The sequence below is a fragment of the Cibotium barometz genome, chromosome 63 (assembly GCF_041138505.1).
Source record: "Cibotium barometz isolate CiBa-2024 chromosome 63, ASM4113850v1, whole genome shotgun sequence".
Classification (NCBI taxonomy): Eukaryota; Viridiplantae; Streptophyta; class Polypodiopsida; order Cyatheales; family Cibotiaceae; genus Cibotium; species Cibotium barometz.
The window spans coordinates 12645274-12660197 of NC_141108.1; the positions used below are offsets into that span (position 1 = coordinate 12645274).

The 14924-nt window shown below is 40.6% G+C and overlaps 1 protein-coding gene across 1 annotated transcript; it reads right to left on the reverse strand.

Moving 5' to 3' along the window:
* Positions 1 to 11326: 11326 nt before the first annotated feature.
* Positions 11327 to 14377, reverse strand: LOC147603706 (uncharacterized). Its single transcript, XM_086796296.1, has 2 exons — positions 13555 to 14377; positions 11327 to 13300 (listed from the first exon to the last, which is right to left on the reverse strand). Exons 1-2 carry the CDS (start codon positions 13621 to 13623, stop codon positions 11585 to 11587), a joined length of 1785 nt encoding a protein of 594 aa, XP_086652422.1. The 5' UTR covers positions 13624 to 14377; the 3' UTR covers positions 11327 to 11584.
* Positions 14378 to 14924: the final 547 nt, after the last annotated feature.

Below are 14924 nucleotides of genomic sequence, written 5' to 3' on the forward strand. Positions count from 1 at the left end.
AACCTTTTATGCATGGAGGGTATCCTCAAGGTTTGAGAACAGTTCTCATATTCTCCCAAATATGATGGTAAGGTTTTCATTGTATGCTTACTTCTAGGAGAAACAATTGTTTGAACTTCCTCCTAGATGCTTGGGTGTCTAAAGTTGTTTTCCGTGCCCCTGGTAAAATCCACCTCAGAGAATGGAGGCGAACTAATAGAGGACATGTTCTCATTAACTTTCTCATGAACTGCGGTCCACATCTCATTTGCCATGTCCTCATTAGCATCAATAACTTCATCATTGCATGGGAAGACAAGGCTAGGTGGTGGCAGAATACCTCCTTTCAATTGGGTGTCAATTGGTGCAGACCTTTCGCTATGAGCTTGTGAAATGAGCTCACTTTTCATTTCCCGACTTGATGACACTTCTGGTATGGTTTCTAATGTTGGCTTGAGAGAGGTTGGGCCCCAAGGAATAGGTGGTGGTGGTCCCTCAAGTATTGACTGAGCTTCCCTCATGAGTTGCTGATGTACAGCTAGATTGATCTTCTCCTCACACGAGGGTTTGGGTATTCTTGAAGCTTCTTGGGTAGCTCAGATAAAGCTGCAATGCGACTTCTATGAGCATCAATGATGGCATCTAGAGTCATTCACTTTATCCACAAAAACAGAACCCCCAGAACTATCCTCGGTCGTACTAGTCTCATCTTGTTTAGCACTAGGCCCAGGTTGAGGTTGATGTTCCTCATGCACTTCTTGGGATTACTTCTTTACCAGTTTTTGAAGAGTTGATGGCCTTACTTGTCTTGAATACTCATCATAGGGCCTACGGCCTCTCACTCTCAGTGGGAATTGTTCCTCTCTTTGGTAAGATGGTCCACATGCATCCAAAATTGGTGTGGGTCCCCTATTACCAGCCTCACCAAATCCCTCCAAAGATCTTGTCACCCACATTTCAGGAGGTGCATTTATGGGAGGCCGAGTTGGCTCCCCTCTCCTCCGATTGTCATAGTGAGAAAGATGTTGTGGTGTGACCGGTGGTCGCACATTTGGTGTAGGACTATATCTTGGTGCTAGAGTTGGGCTACTAGCAGTGGTCCACTTTGATGTTGAGGGTCCCTCTCTAGTGAACTCTCGTAGGGGAGGAGCAACAGTTTCTCCAAGAAAGGCTGTCTCTCCTGGTTTGGCTGTATTTGTTGAGAACACTTCCATGAATAATGGTTGTCATTTCCACGTGAGCTCCCGAATCTCTTTCCAATCTAAGGTTCGGTATTCATTGGCCCATTTATCAATTATTCGGTTCATGTGTCCTGCAAGCTTCTCAACTACCACCACCAGTGCTAGAGGAAGATCTAGCTCTGGCAATTTAGTTGTGGCATAATATCCCTCCAAAGAGTCCTTATAGACCTCTTGAAGTGGGTCATCCTGTAAGACCTTTGTCACTGGAATTTGTCGTACAAACTCCCATTGGTTCTCAGCCGCCTGATCCATTTTGCTCTTGCCTTTCCTATCCCTTTCCAAATTTAGATCTACAAGAAGTAAATCATCTATGGATGGTTTTGAGAACTGGGCATTGGATGGTCCAGGCATGTCCGGCTCAATGAGCCAATCATCTCTAGACTCCCTTGCTCTGGAAAGTTTTGATAAGTCTAAGAACTCGGTTTTAGTGAGCTCCCCTAATTTGTCTACATTTTCTGGATGGTAGGTGACTTCGTAGCGAACACCATCTCCACCCATGTACATGTTACCCTGGTCATTGACTAGAGGTGCTCTATCAAGTTCTGAGAAAATGTCTGCGATCTTAACAAGATACCATTGTTGTGGATCCCTAAAGATCTCAGCTCCTTGAGCATTCGTATAGACATATTGGAGTCTCACATTGAGTGTTAACCCCATGGTGTCGGCTTCAAATGGATTAAAAGATCTTGTGGGTGTCCTATTTGGGGCTAAGGGATGACTATTTGACGGCCCTATAGATTGTCCATGGACAATGAACTAGTTGTTCTGGAGGAAAGGGTATCGGATTGGGATTCAGAAAGGGTTTCAGCAATATCTGCCAAATTTCCTACCGATTGGGTCCCACTTTCCTGCGTAGGTACTCTAGAAGGTGCCCTAGACCCTATGGCAGAATCTATAAGACGTCCCGACCGCCGCAAGTGCATAAGGTCAAATTTTTTTGGTGTTTTATATGTTTTTGTTTTTTTTTTGTTTTATTTGTTTTTATTTTTTATTTTTTATTTTATATATATATATATATATATATATTTCCTTTTGTTTTCTTCCTTTTTCTTCTTTTTTTCTTTTTTTTAAAACTAATAAATTTAGTACCAATTACAAAAAATATGAATTACACTAAAAAAATACTAATTATGCACACAATTTACCAAAATTCTAAAAAAATGCAAGCTACTTTAATTATGCAAAATTTTACAGAAAATTAAGAAATGGAAAATGGACTCAAAATACGAAAATAATAATTGTTTTCTTTTTTTTAAAAAATTTTTTAAATTTTTTTTCTCTTTTTTTTTCTATTCTCTCTTTTTTCATTTTTCTCTCTTTTTTCGCTTTTCTCTCTTTTTTAAAAAAAAATTATATATATTTTTTATTATTTTGTTGTTTTTTTTAAATTATTACTATATTTTTTTAAAAAAAAATACAAAAACATGGAAAATTAATTAAAAAAATTAAAAATGCACCAACCTTATCCTTCGCCTCGCGCCATTCTGTGCGCCTCACCGGATTCTTCGCCGGCGTCTTCAATGCACCGCTTTCGCAGCTGTCTTCGTTGCCTTCGTTGCCTTCGCCTCCCACCTACGTTTTCTCAACTCCACGCTGCGCCTTCCGCCTCCACGCAGCGCCTTAGCTGTTGCACCTCTTGCCGCTTTGAGCCTAACGCCGGCCAGCAGTTCCTTCCACGCCACCAGTCACCCACAGCTTGACGCCTTCCACGCTTCTGCCAGCCTACACTTAGCCCGTCTTCACTCCATGCTGCCGACGCCTTCCACTCCGACGCCTTCCACTGCACAGCGCTTCGCAGCCCGCCTTCACTCCATGCTGCCGACGCCTTCCACTCCCACTTCGCTTTCTGCCGGCCAGCCCCTTCTACTGGTTGCAGAACACTCCACTCCACGCAAAGCTTGCTTGTGAGTCGCTTTGGCTTCAAACTCCCATAGCTTGTTTCTTTCGGCTGTTGTGAGTTGCTGTGAGTTTCTATGAGCTGCACTGCGGTGGTACTTCTTCCACGCGGCCTCTCTCCATGCCTGCTTAGACTCTACTGACACGTCAGCTGCTGCAGACGCCCCCCACATGCCTCTGCAACCTGCGCTCGATGCAGACGCCCCCCTCCACACAGCGCTTCTGCAGGCTGCTGCCACGTCAACGTATATATATATATATATATATATTTTTAAAGCCGCCTCTGCTCCTCGCTTTCAGCTGGCCGCCCAACAGCCCTTCGCCTGTCTACAGCAGCAGCGGTTCAATGAATATATATATATATATATATATATATATATTTCTTTTTCTTTGTTGCGCCTGATGGAGACGCCTCCCCACACAACGCTCTGCAGCCTCTTTCTGTGTATATGTTTTTTTTCTCTTTAAAAAAAAAACGCCTCCAACACTTCCTACCTACCTCTCGCCAACCCCGTCAAAAATAGAAAAATAGAAAGTACTTAAATTTGATTAATGGCGGGATTTCTCTACCGCAATGGGGCTTTAATTTTTTTGCTTCTAATCAAAAAATAGAAAACACACAAGGCGTCCTTGAGATCACACACTCAATGCCCTTGCAAACTCTACTCTAATCTACTCTAATCTACGATTTTACAATCAATGGAGCAATTAGTATAAAGTAATGGTTAACACCCTTCACTAACTTAGGTGTGCGTCCCCGGCAGCGGCGCCATTGTTTGGGACATCATAGCATAGCGGAGGCTACACTCCAACCCACACACTTTGTCAATCCATGAATGCAACTCGGTTAGCGCATAGAGGCTATCCCGAATGGGAGAAGATTAGTTAACCACACACTAATGACTTCTAGTCCTACTCAATCCTTCTTCAACACTCAAGCAATCAATCTAACATAATCAACGCAACAAGATTAGGCTACACTTAAGCACAAAAATGCAACTTATGCAAGAATCTAAAATGCAAAGAGCTATCACACAAGCCTCAACTACACATCATTTCATGCACAAGCTTCATCACATACACTCTACAATTCACAAATCAGATTTTAGCATCAAAACATCATTAAGAAATCTAGATTAGCAAGTGTGTAGACCGCAACCTCAAATCATTGAATACGTAGAGAATAGAGAGTACAAGATTGAAGCAAGAATGGAGATGGAGAGCCTTGGGAGAGCACATGAGAAGGAGCTATGGAGCAAGCTCTCTGTATGAGCCTCTCAACCAAATGACCAAAGAGTCCTCTCTAGCTCTCAAATGAGCCACTTTTTATACAAAAACTCTAAAACTCCCAAAAGTTCCCATGTGGGATTATTGTCAAGCCCTCTCCCACATTCATCTACAACTTGGAACTCTTTACAAGAGCCCTAAGTGTCTTTTTTGTTGCATCCTTGCATTGATCTTCATTCGTCATGCAACAATGTGTATGTGAAGAATGGATGTGGATGTGTATGTGAAGAATGGATGTGGATGTATGTGAAAGAATGGATGTGGATGCATATGTGAAAGAATGGATGTGGATGTATGTGAAAGAATGGATGTGGATGTGTATGTGAAAGAATGGATGTGGATATGTATGCGAAAGAATGTGATGTGATGTGACATGAATATATATGGATGTGAAGTGATAGATATGAATGTATGGATAGATGTGGGTAGTCGTACATGTGAACGATTGGATGGATGTGGATGAATGAGATGAGTATGAATGAGATATGATGTGGATAGATGTGATGTGATGTTATGTGGATAGAATGTATGTGATGGGTGGTGGATGAGAATGAATGTGATGGATATGAATGAATGTGATGTGATGGATGTGAATGGATGGAGGTGATGTGAGATGATGTGAGGTGAAATGGATAGATGTAAGTGAATAAGATGTGATGTGAATCGGGATGTGAATGAATGATATTATGTGATGTGAATTGGGATGTGAATGAATGATATTATGGGATGTGAATGGATGAGATGTGATGTGATGTGAATCTTCCGGGTTCGGTTTTGGAAGAAGAACCGAGGGATTAGTCTCTTGTCCGGATATACATGGGTAAGGCCCCGAGTGAGGGACCTTGCCCCATGCAAGAAGTGCTACTTCCGCTGCTAGCACCCCAGAATTCGTTCCGTGGAGGGGACAGGGATCTTTCAGCTGGTATCAGATCAATTCCTTTATGCATCTTTCTATGCATATTCCATTATTCACGAGTAGAATTATTTATAGTTCTATTATGTCCAAGGAAGCAAGAATTTTCATATTATTGGATGTTTAAACTTACGATTAGAAATCACAGTTATTTTATGAGATAAATGGAGAAATATCTTTAGGAAATAAATCTAGGAATAAATTCAAGTAATTCTGTGCTAGACCATGATTCCTCTTTCTCAATGGACCCCTATGAATATTTTCACCTTCTTTTCTCTATTTTTTCAAAATGAATTATCATGGAAATTCCTCTTTTTGCATAAAATATTTATGCATACCTACTAATCCATTTTTATCTAAATGAATTATATTTATAATCATTTCCATATTTCATCTAGAAAATTTGTGCATAACCTTCTTTATTTTTCAAGCAAATGAATAATGCTCAAACCTTCTCTTTTAGCATAAAATTAATTATGCATAATTTCATTTTCTAGTGATATAAATTTTCCATAGCTTCCCCATATTTTCTAAGAAATGGTAATACTGAAAATTCCACTTTTGATATAAAAGTTATTTATGCATAAATTCCATTTTCTAATGATAAAGATTTTACCATAGCTTCTTCATATTTTCTATGAAATGAGAATGCTTAAAATTCCACTTTTATGCTTAAAATTTCACTTTTAGCATAAAAATTAATTATGCAAAAAATTCACTTTTTTATAATAAAATTATGCAATAGTTTCCCCGCATTTTCTATAAAATGAGAATGCCCAAAAGTTCACTTTTAATATAAAAATTAGTTTATGCAAATCCTTCATTTCCTAATGAAGAAATTTTGCCATAACTTCCCCGCATTTACTATGAAATGAAAATGGTTAAAATTACACTTTTAACATAAAAATTAGTTTATGTATAAACCTAAGCTTAAACATAAACATAAACATAATTACATTTAAGCACCTTATTTATTTAAGAAAAATACCCAAATATGACATCCATATGAAAATAATTATAAGAATGTTAGCCCAAGCTCTCTTTCACTTTAGAATGAATATATATGAATTTTCCTAACATAAAACAAACATAAATGAATTAATCCTCATTTTAATTAGATTAAAAATTATAAAAATGCTTAATCTTTATCTCTAGCTTGTTAGGCCTAGATATTTGTTTAAGAAAATGAGATTAGGACTAAGATCTATCCTTCCAAGAAGGATTAATTCATAAAGCTGAGTATTCTTACAAAAAATGGAGATTTACAAATCAAAACATTACTTTTAAGCATAAAAGATTAGCACTAATCTATTTAAACATTACTTTTAACCATAAAAGATTAGCACTAATCTATTTAAACAATATAATCAATAAAAGCATGGTTTTAAAGAAAAAACCATAGATTAAGAAGATTACCATTTAGAAGAGAGTAAAACACCATTGTTTTAGGCTTACCCTTGGTTTTTGGCTTGATTCTTTAGGGAAATGTGAAGCCCACAAGAAGAAGCTTGGCCACCAAGTAAAAGAGGGTAATCTACAAGAGAAGAAAAGGATTAATGAAGCTCCAAAGTTTCACAATAATAGAAATATAATAAACTAAAAATTACACTAGCATAGAGTTACTCCAATATGAAAATACAAAGGAATCGGGGTCTATTTATAGGTGAGGGAGGCCACCAACCAAGTCCAACTGGGATCTAGAGGCTTCCAGCTTCAGTTTGATCCATTTTGGACAAGTTTTAGACTAGTTTGGCTCACTTTTTTGATTTGATTTGAAGGAGGAGAGAGGAGAGATAAAATATCTCATATTTTTGAATTAAAAAATACCCTCTTGATGTGATTTCTAGGCGCCTCCTTCATGAGCCCTTCTCCCCATTCTGAGGTGTCAAAAAGGGTATTTTTTAACAAAAAAGGACCTTAATAAGATTTTTTTTGAAATTATATACCCCTAGGCCAAGATGTCCAATACACATTTTCAATTAATTTCTAATGCACATTGGAAAACTCTTTTTAAGATTCTATTTTAGGGGATCTCCCACAACCATAGCTCACTTAAATAGGTAAGGGAACACACACATTACGAGAATATATGTCTTAAATCTCTTTGACTCATGAATGTCCAAGTGTAGTATGCAAACAGGTAAGGGAACGTACACATTACGAGAATATATATCTTAAATCTCTTTGACTTAGGAAGGTCCAAGTGTAGTATGTTGTATCTTTCTTCATAACTCATAATTTGTTCGCCATAGGATGAATGAAGTGGGATATGTTTCGTTATCCCTTAAAGTGCGCCTCATTAGGGCACTCAAATTAGCTAATAAAGAAACAATTATAAAGCACACAAGAGCGATGTGAATAAGGCATGGATGGAGAAGCATGCCTCGATGTAGAGAAAAAAGGGTCGTCCATCTTGGTACAATTGTGAGCTTTCAAAACTGTCCCAAATAGTATTCCAGGTACAATCTTCTATCTTCTAGCATTTGCAATATATGATTAACATTTATATATTGTCAAACTAATGTAATAACTTATGAATAATTGGATGAGTACCTCGTAGATAGCCACTCGAGAGATTGACCCCCTAGTATATACCTTGCCTCCAAATGAGTTCAAAGATAAAAGGAGAACTGCATTTTTTAAAGGTGAGAGAAAGTGGAGGCATACTACTATACAGTTGGTCGTGATTGCAAACCCTGCACAAGGAGAAGGTTAAGAAAGCCTACACTCTTTCCTCTTTGTCTTTTTGGTAGGAAACAACATATTATGGTTTTAATGTTGCGGTTTGATTTTGGTGTTGTGTGTACAGACGACTAGTGTGCAAGTAAATTGGGATGAGAAACCATATTGTTTGACGAAGAATAGGTTATATAGCTTAGCATCTAGCTCATTGCCAAATGACCAGAAAGCAATGATTTTAGATATCCAAAGAGTAAGTAATAATTACTTTCCCTATTTTCTTGATATATATAAAGCATTGGATTTTGTATTAATAACAATTTCAATGTCAACGCAGCAAATGCAAGTTTATTCAAGGATTGCCTAAGAAGAGAAGTCATATGGTATGAGATTAGAGCACAAGGTATGGTAGTCTTTGTAGAAATAATAGATAAGTACAAAATACATTTTTCAAATATATTTCAAGAGGAACTCGCCGATCTCAAGAGACTGTATTTTGGAAAGCTATTTGAGGAAATTGTAGGTGTTAAAACCCTAAGATCTCTCTAGATAATTGTTATGCATAAACATGCATAAATCAGGCATAAACTCAACCACCCAACCACCCCCGAGCCCAAGGGATGCACATGAATTATAAATGAAATACATCATACCTCTACCTTGATGTTATAACACAATCCAATAGTATGTAGCTATAGTGTGAAATGGTAGGTGAGTAGATATGGACCTCTACACAAGAGACCATAGCATAACCCTCCAAGCCCCCAAGCCTCCAAGCCCCCTCGAGTGTGCCCCATGCCCCTATTATATAGGAGGGCCCTTGAGTGACTCTTGACTCTCCATTTCCCATGTGTGACCCTTGGATGCCTAACCCTAACCTTAACCCTTAAGGTTAGTCCTAACCCATGCTCCACTAGAGCTTGCTCCCATGCTCCCATGCAAACAAGCCTAATGTAGGTTAGCCTCCTAGTATATGCACACATAATGTGCATATAACATACTTCCCCTCTCTCAAAACAGTGCACTCTTGCAATGAAAAGAAGAAGAACTGCACTGAACAATATCAACCGACTCCCAAGTCGAATCCTCTATTTCCCTATCTTTCTACCTAATTTTAACCTCAGGGATTAGTCAACTACAAAGTTTCCTTTCTCTGAATTCAAGTACCTTATCAGGTTCATGTGGAACATAGGATAATTCTTTGACTTCAACGAGTTCTTGAGAGGAGTAACTGTGTTATCCTCACCTCCCAATTTCCCTTTCAATCTATCGATATGAAAGACTGGATGAACTCTAACAATTGGAGGTAGTTTTAGTTCATACGCAACCGTGCCAATCCAATATCTAGGAGATAAATTCGAGCATTTTTCCATTGACAAAGTCTGAGAATCTTTAGGAACATTAAAATAAACCAACGCTCCTGGTTCAAAAGACCGAGATGAGCGTCCCCTATCAGCATAAAACCGTGCCCTATCATGAGCACTTCTGATAGAATCCCGAGCTTCGATCAGCATTTCCTACATATCACGCAAGAAATCCCTCGATGCATCAAGCTCGCTGTCCTTAAGACCGACATCAATAGGTGCCTTGGGTTGATACCCATACATAAGTATGCACGGACTAAAACCAATAGCCGTATATTTAAAATTGCTATAGGCAAATTCCATCATTGGAAAGAGATGGTTGGAGAGAGGTGAGAGGAAGACGGTACTGGGTTGCACTCATCAAAGAGGTGTTGTGTCCACTTTGTAAGTGGCTTTGTGTGTGGTGCAACAACAAGCTGGTGAGATGTGTGAGTCTTTGTCCTCTAAAAACTCCTCCTCCTTAAGAGAAAATCTAGCTCCTCGTTTGGGCTCATGGTGGATTATTTCTTCGACTGATGATAAAATAGATGTATCTGTCTCCTCCACTGAGTGTGGTTGCTCCACAAACACCACATCTTGGTTGGTGATTATCTTCTTCACCTCTGGAGATAGGGACGTGAATTTTTGGTTGACAACTTAAGACATTTAGTATTTTTTGTTCTATAAGTTATCAATCCAAATTGAAAATGAGTAACATAAGTATTTAGTAAAACAACTTCTTGGGTATAAACACTAGTGCAACAGAAGGGATAGACACCATACACATCCCACTGACTCCTTTCTATTTCCTTAGTTATATTAGATTGGTACATAGCCTCCACAATTAAGGAAAGGATCTATATGTTTAAGGTGTGAAGGAACAGAATAACTGCTTATTTTTCTAGTGAATATATAAGTATTTACATTCCCATTACAAAATTTACAGATGTACAAGGAAGACGAACTAGAGTGTTCCACGAGAATCAAATTCAGGTTGCTTTGTGGAAGCTTCTCTCTCTCTCTCTCTCTCTCTCTCTCTCTCTCTCTCACACACACACACACACACACACACACACACACAACAATAGCCCCTCTTGAGTGCATGTGTTGGGTTAAGTTGGTGTAGTCTCTTCATTCATAAGAAAAGTACTCCATTGCCTCTTGGACTATTTATAACCCAAGGGTAGTGCCCACACCTTCCAATTGTCTCCTATGTTATTTGTAACCCAAGGGTAGCACCGAGACCTTCCAAAAAGGAAGTGTTGGGTTCAAATCAGTGTTTGATTTTTTTTTCCCCAAAAAGTGGAAAACCTTCATTTAAAAATTGTAAAATTATGTATAAAGGAAAATCTTGAAATCTGAAGGTTTTTGTTCTATAACTTCTCTTCCCTAGAGAGGAGTCCATCATCCAAGAGGTGAAGACCAGGTTGCCCGAGTTTTGGCCTAGGACCAAGAGGTGGTACCTTAAGGAGAAGCATTCATAGAAAATCCATTGGGCACTAGACCTGTGGTGAAGGTCTGGACTGGTAAATGTGTTTTGGAAAAGCTTCCACCTAAAGGATTCACAACTGAGTCTATGATGATAGCTTGTATTCAACTTGGCTATCATGTTTCCTGGAGTCAATCCTCTTTTGTATGGGAGGATGAAAGATGGAACTTGCTCTGCAAATTACTAAATACTAGTAAGAGTGACTTAGAACAGGTTGAGGGGATCAGAAGGGGGGATGTGAATAGCAATGGATCTTGGTACAAGAAGTGAGTTTTGCAGGGATGTGATGTCTGAAGTTGTAAAAAGATGATTGGATGTAAACATTTGTAGTAATTAATATATATTAAATATTCTCCAAAAAAAGAAGAAGAAGTGATGGCATGCAATTTCAATTCCGATCTTCACAATTTTTTTAAAAAGAAGCCCCAATTAGAACCGTGATACCCCAACAAAGCCCAAAGTATGTCTCTTAATTTAAGTGCCACCTATTTCATAATGCTTTGATCAAACCACAATTCTATTAGGATTCAAGAAGCATTACATATATGAGCAAAGAGTATTCAACGAGCTTTACATGGCTATTGACATGTGAGTGTGTGTGTGTGTGAGAGAGAGAGAGAGAGAGAGAGAGAGAGAGCCTGTGTATCTCACATAGGGCGACTCTAGGCTACCACAACTGACAACACCACCACTAGGAGATCACTAGGCACCTGCACATCTATGAGGGGGGAAATGAACTAGTTTACATTCACATGCATCATCTGACCCCCCTTGAAGCAAGCCTTGGGAGCTTTCTTCTTTTAGAGCAAGACATTGATGGAGTAAGATTCATATGCACGCTAGATTTGGCTATGGCTAAAGTTGGAAGTAGGCATGGGGAAAAGCCCTTCATTGTGTAGTGAAACGGAGAGCTTGGCATGTTAGGAGGCATGTATGATGGTACATGCTGCACATCAGGCCATGCCTGAGGCAATGGCAAAAGCACACTATTGGGTGACATGGGCACCTTGGGTATGTTCATGGTGTTGAGCTTTGGTGGTGGATGTTGCCAATGAGGTAAAGGCCCTGCTAAAAGAAGCTGCTTCAGGAGAGGCCCAGCTTTCATCACAGCTTCTAGAAGCTTTCCCTTCTCAGGTAATGAGCTGAGCATCACATCTATGTTGGCTTCAGGAGGCTCTGGAAGATGCAACCTTTTCTGGGGCAACACTGACGTCGGTGGCTGGTGGTAAGCTTTCGAACCTGTTGTTGATGCTTGAGATGATGGCATGCCTGATGGCATAGCTGGTAAATGAGGCGAGGCCATTGCGAATGAGGGCATGGCTTTCTTAGCCATGGCTGAGGATGGAGATGTTGACATGGCTGGTATTTGAGGCAATAACATGGCCGATGAAAGCATAGTTTCTTTTGCCATGCTTGAATATTGAGATACTGGCATGGCTGGTATGTGAAGCAAAGACATAGCCCATGAAGGCATAGCCACGGCTGAAGAATGAGATGCTGACATGGCTGGCATACATTGTGACGGCATGGTTGATGAAGTCATAGCTTTCTTAGCCATGGCTGCAGATTGAGATGCTGACATAGCTGGTATCTGAAGAGATGACATGGCTGATGCAGCCATATCTTTCGTCACAGTTGCTGTAAACTGGCTTGCAGACATAGACATAGCCGGAGAAGACGAAGCAGCCATTGCTGAAGGTTGAGATGAAGACTTAGCTCGTAGCTGAGCCGAGGACATCGCTGTTGTATGAGCTGACATAGCCAGGGCTTTCTCACCATCTGTTCCACTCTGGATCTGAGAAGCTGCACTTGAAATGGAGGATGATTGGTTTGAAAAGTGTGATTCCCAGCTTGATTTCATGGACAAATCTGCCTCCCAGTTTGAATGGAGAGGCTGCTCCACTTGTAAATCAGTCAGGTCCAAGCCCTCATCTTCATCAAAAGCCATTTCCTCATTCAAAAGGTCCATGCTGAATTGCTCTTGCGAGTCTGCGAAGCTTTGGTCTTCTTCCAAGGCCTTATCTTCACTCAAAAAGTCCATGCCAAACTGCTGTGACTTTAGCAAGGAGGAAACAGGCCCCTCGCTTGCCTCTAAGCAGAGAATGGCCTGCAAATCATGGGCTTGGGAGGACGTTTGCATAGGCTTTGGCTTGCAATTATGCAGGAAACTTGATGATTCAAGGTCATGGTATGATAATGAATATTGGTGACTAACTTGGTCACAAGAAGAGGTAATACATGGGGATTCAGCAGCAATAGCAGCTTGATGAGGGTTTGACAAGTGCAAGAGGCACTCTTGCAGCTTCTTGCGTTCCTGAAAAGCTTCATCTCTCTCCTTCTTGGTGGCCTCCAACAGGTCCTGCAAATGCCCTAGCTTGGCTTCATTGAGTTTCTGCTGCGCTTTGGCCGCTTCTCGGGTAGTCTCTAGCTCCATGGACGTGCAGAGCAGCCGATGTTGAAGCTCCTCTATGCTCTGATACCATAAGCAAAGCCACAAAACATGAGCTGTGAATCTAATTGACAATCATAAACAGGGATTACCACAATGCTGGTTTACACACCCCATTACCTTAAACCATTCAGTCTTGTATGATATGCATGTGCGCGTGCGAGTGCGCAGACACACACACACACACACACACATTGTGAATGCAAGGCGCGCGCCCACGCAAGCGCGCATGGACACACACACACACACACATTGCCTGTGTCAAGAAGGTTTTTTACCTCTTCTGGTGCTGCCCACAATGAAGGAAGACTCCCATCCATGAAAATCGAAGCCAATGACCCATCCATGATTGTTCTCAGAACCCTTTCTCAACAAAAGAAATCCACCAATTTCTAGATCATGCCTTGCATTGATAGTCACAACCGTGTGCTTGTGTGTGATGCCGAAATGCTCACGCTTCACAACACAGAACCCATTGCAGCATATCAACGTGGGCTCATTTGCTCAGCAACCCACGTTACTGACATGAAAACCCAATTTGCTCATATGCCCAAATTACCACAAACGAAGGCTAATTACTCAAATATGTGATCAATTACATCAATACCCAGCCCAAATTTCACAGTTGTGATAATACCAAATCACCCACAACACATGCACAGCTCCACTCAATGACCCATTTAGCATTAACAAGAGACCATATTAACCAGTAAAGCCCAATCACTAGGCTCTAATGATCAGCAAAAGCTCTACTGCCTGATTGGCTCAGAGCTCAATCCATCCACAATGAAGGATTAATGAACCAAATGCTCATCAACAGCTTCCAACCACTCCCAAAAAAAGGGCGCTAACTGCCCAAATGCTTCAATAACCCATGTCACAAATCACCATTTGCTTAAATACCCATCTCCCCCAAAAATAACCCCAGAAATGGAGTTCCAAAAGCTGCAGTAAGAGCTCAAATGTCAGAGATCTCTCACGAGTCCGACAAGGGCGAAGCGCAACTGCTCATAAAACTCATAAAGAGCCTCAAAGCTCCAACCGAAAGCTCACTTAGAAACGCAAGTCAAAAGCTCACAAGCTTGAGTGTTGTGAAGGCAGATGAGGGGGGGGGGGGGGGGGGGGGGGGGATAAAGGAAGGAGGGGTGTGAAGGTGCGACAGTTTTTTTCTGTGAGGGGGATGCAAAGGCGAATGCAAATGCAAGAGCAAGCGCCCAGTGTACCCAATTTATGTGTGTGTGTGTGTGTGTGTGTGAGTGAGGGGTGAAGAGGGGGACCCTCCTGCAGCCATCAAATCAGATGATCCCCACAGCAAGCGGCACCCAATGGGCCACTAATGCGCCCCTCCCGCGCGTTTCGAACCCCCTTTGGTTGGCCCCGTGATGCGCATTATAATCTTTCACCAATTTTAGTAACCTACTCCCACAATAATAATAATAATAGCCTTGTGGGTTAAATAGCTATCTTTGTTCTTTTACCCCTTTTTGCCTCCACGTGTATTTCCCCTTTGCAAGCTCCCCACATGCCCATGTGGCGTGCACGTGTAAACATTATTAATCCATCCCCCCTTCCCCCCGGGCCCCTATCTTGTTCATGCACATAGATCGGCTCTATCCTCCTAGAGTGACTTAGGTTTTAAGTAAACTGA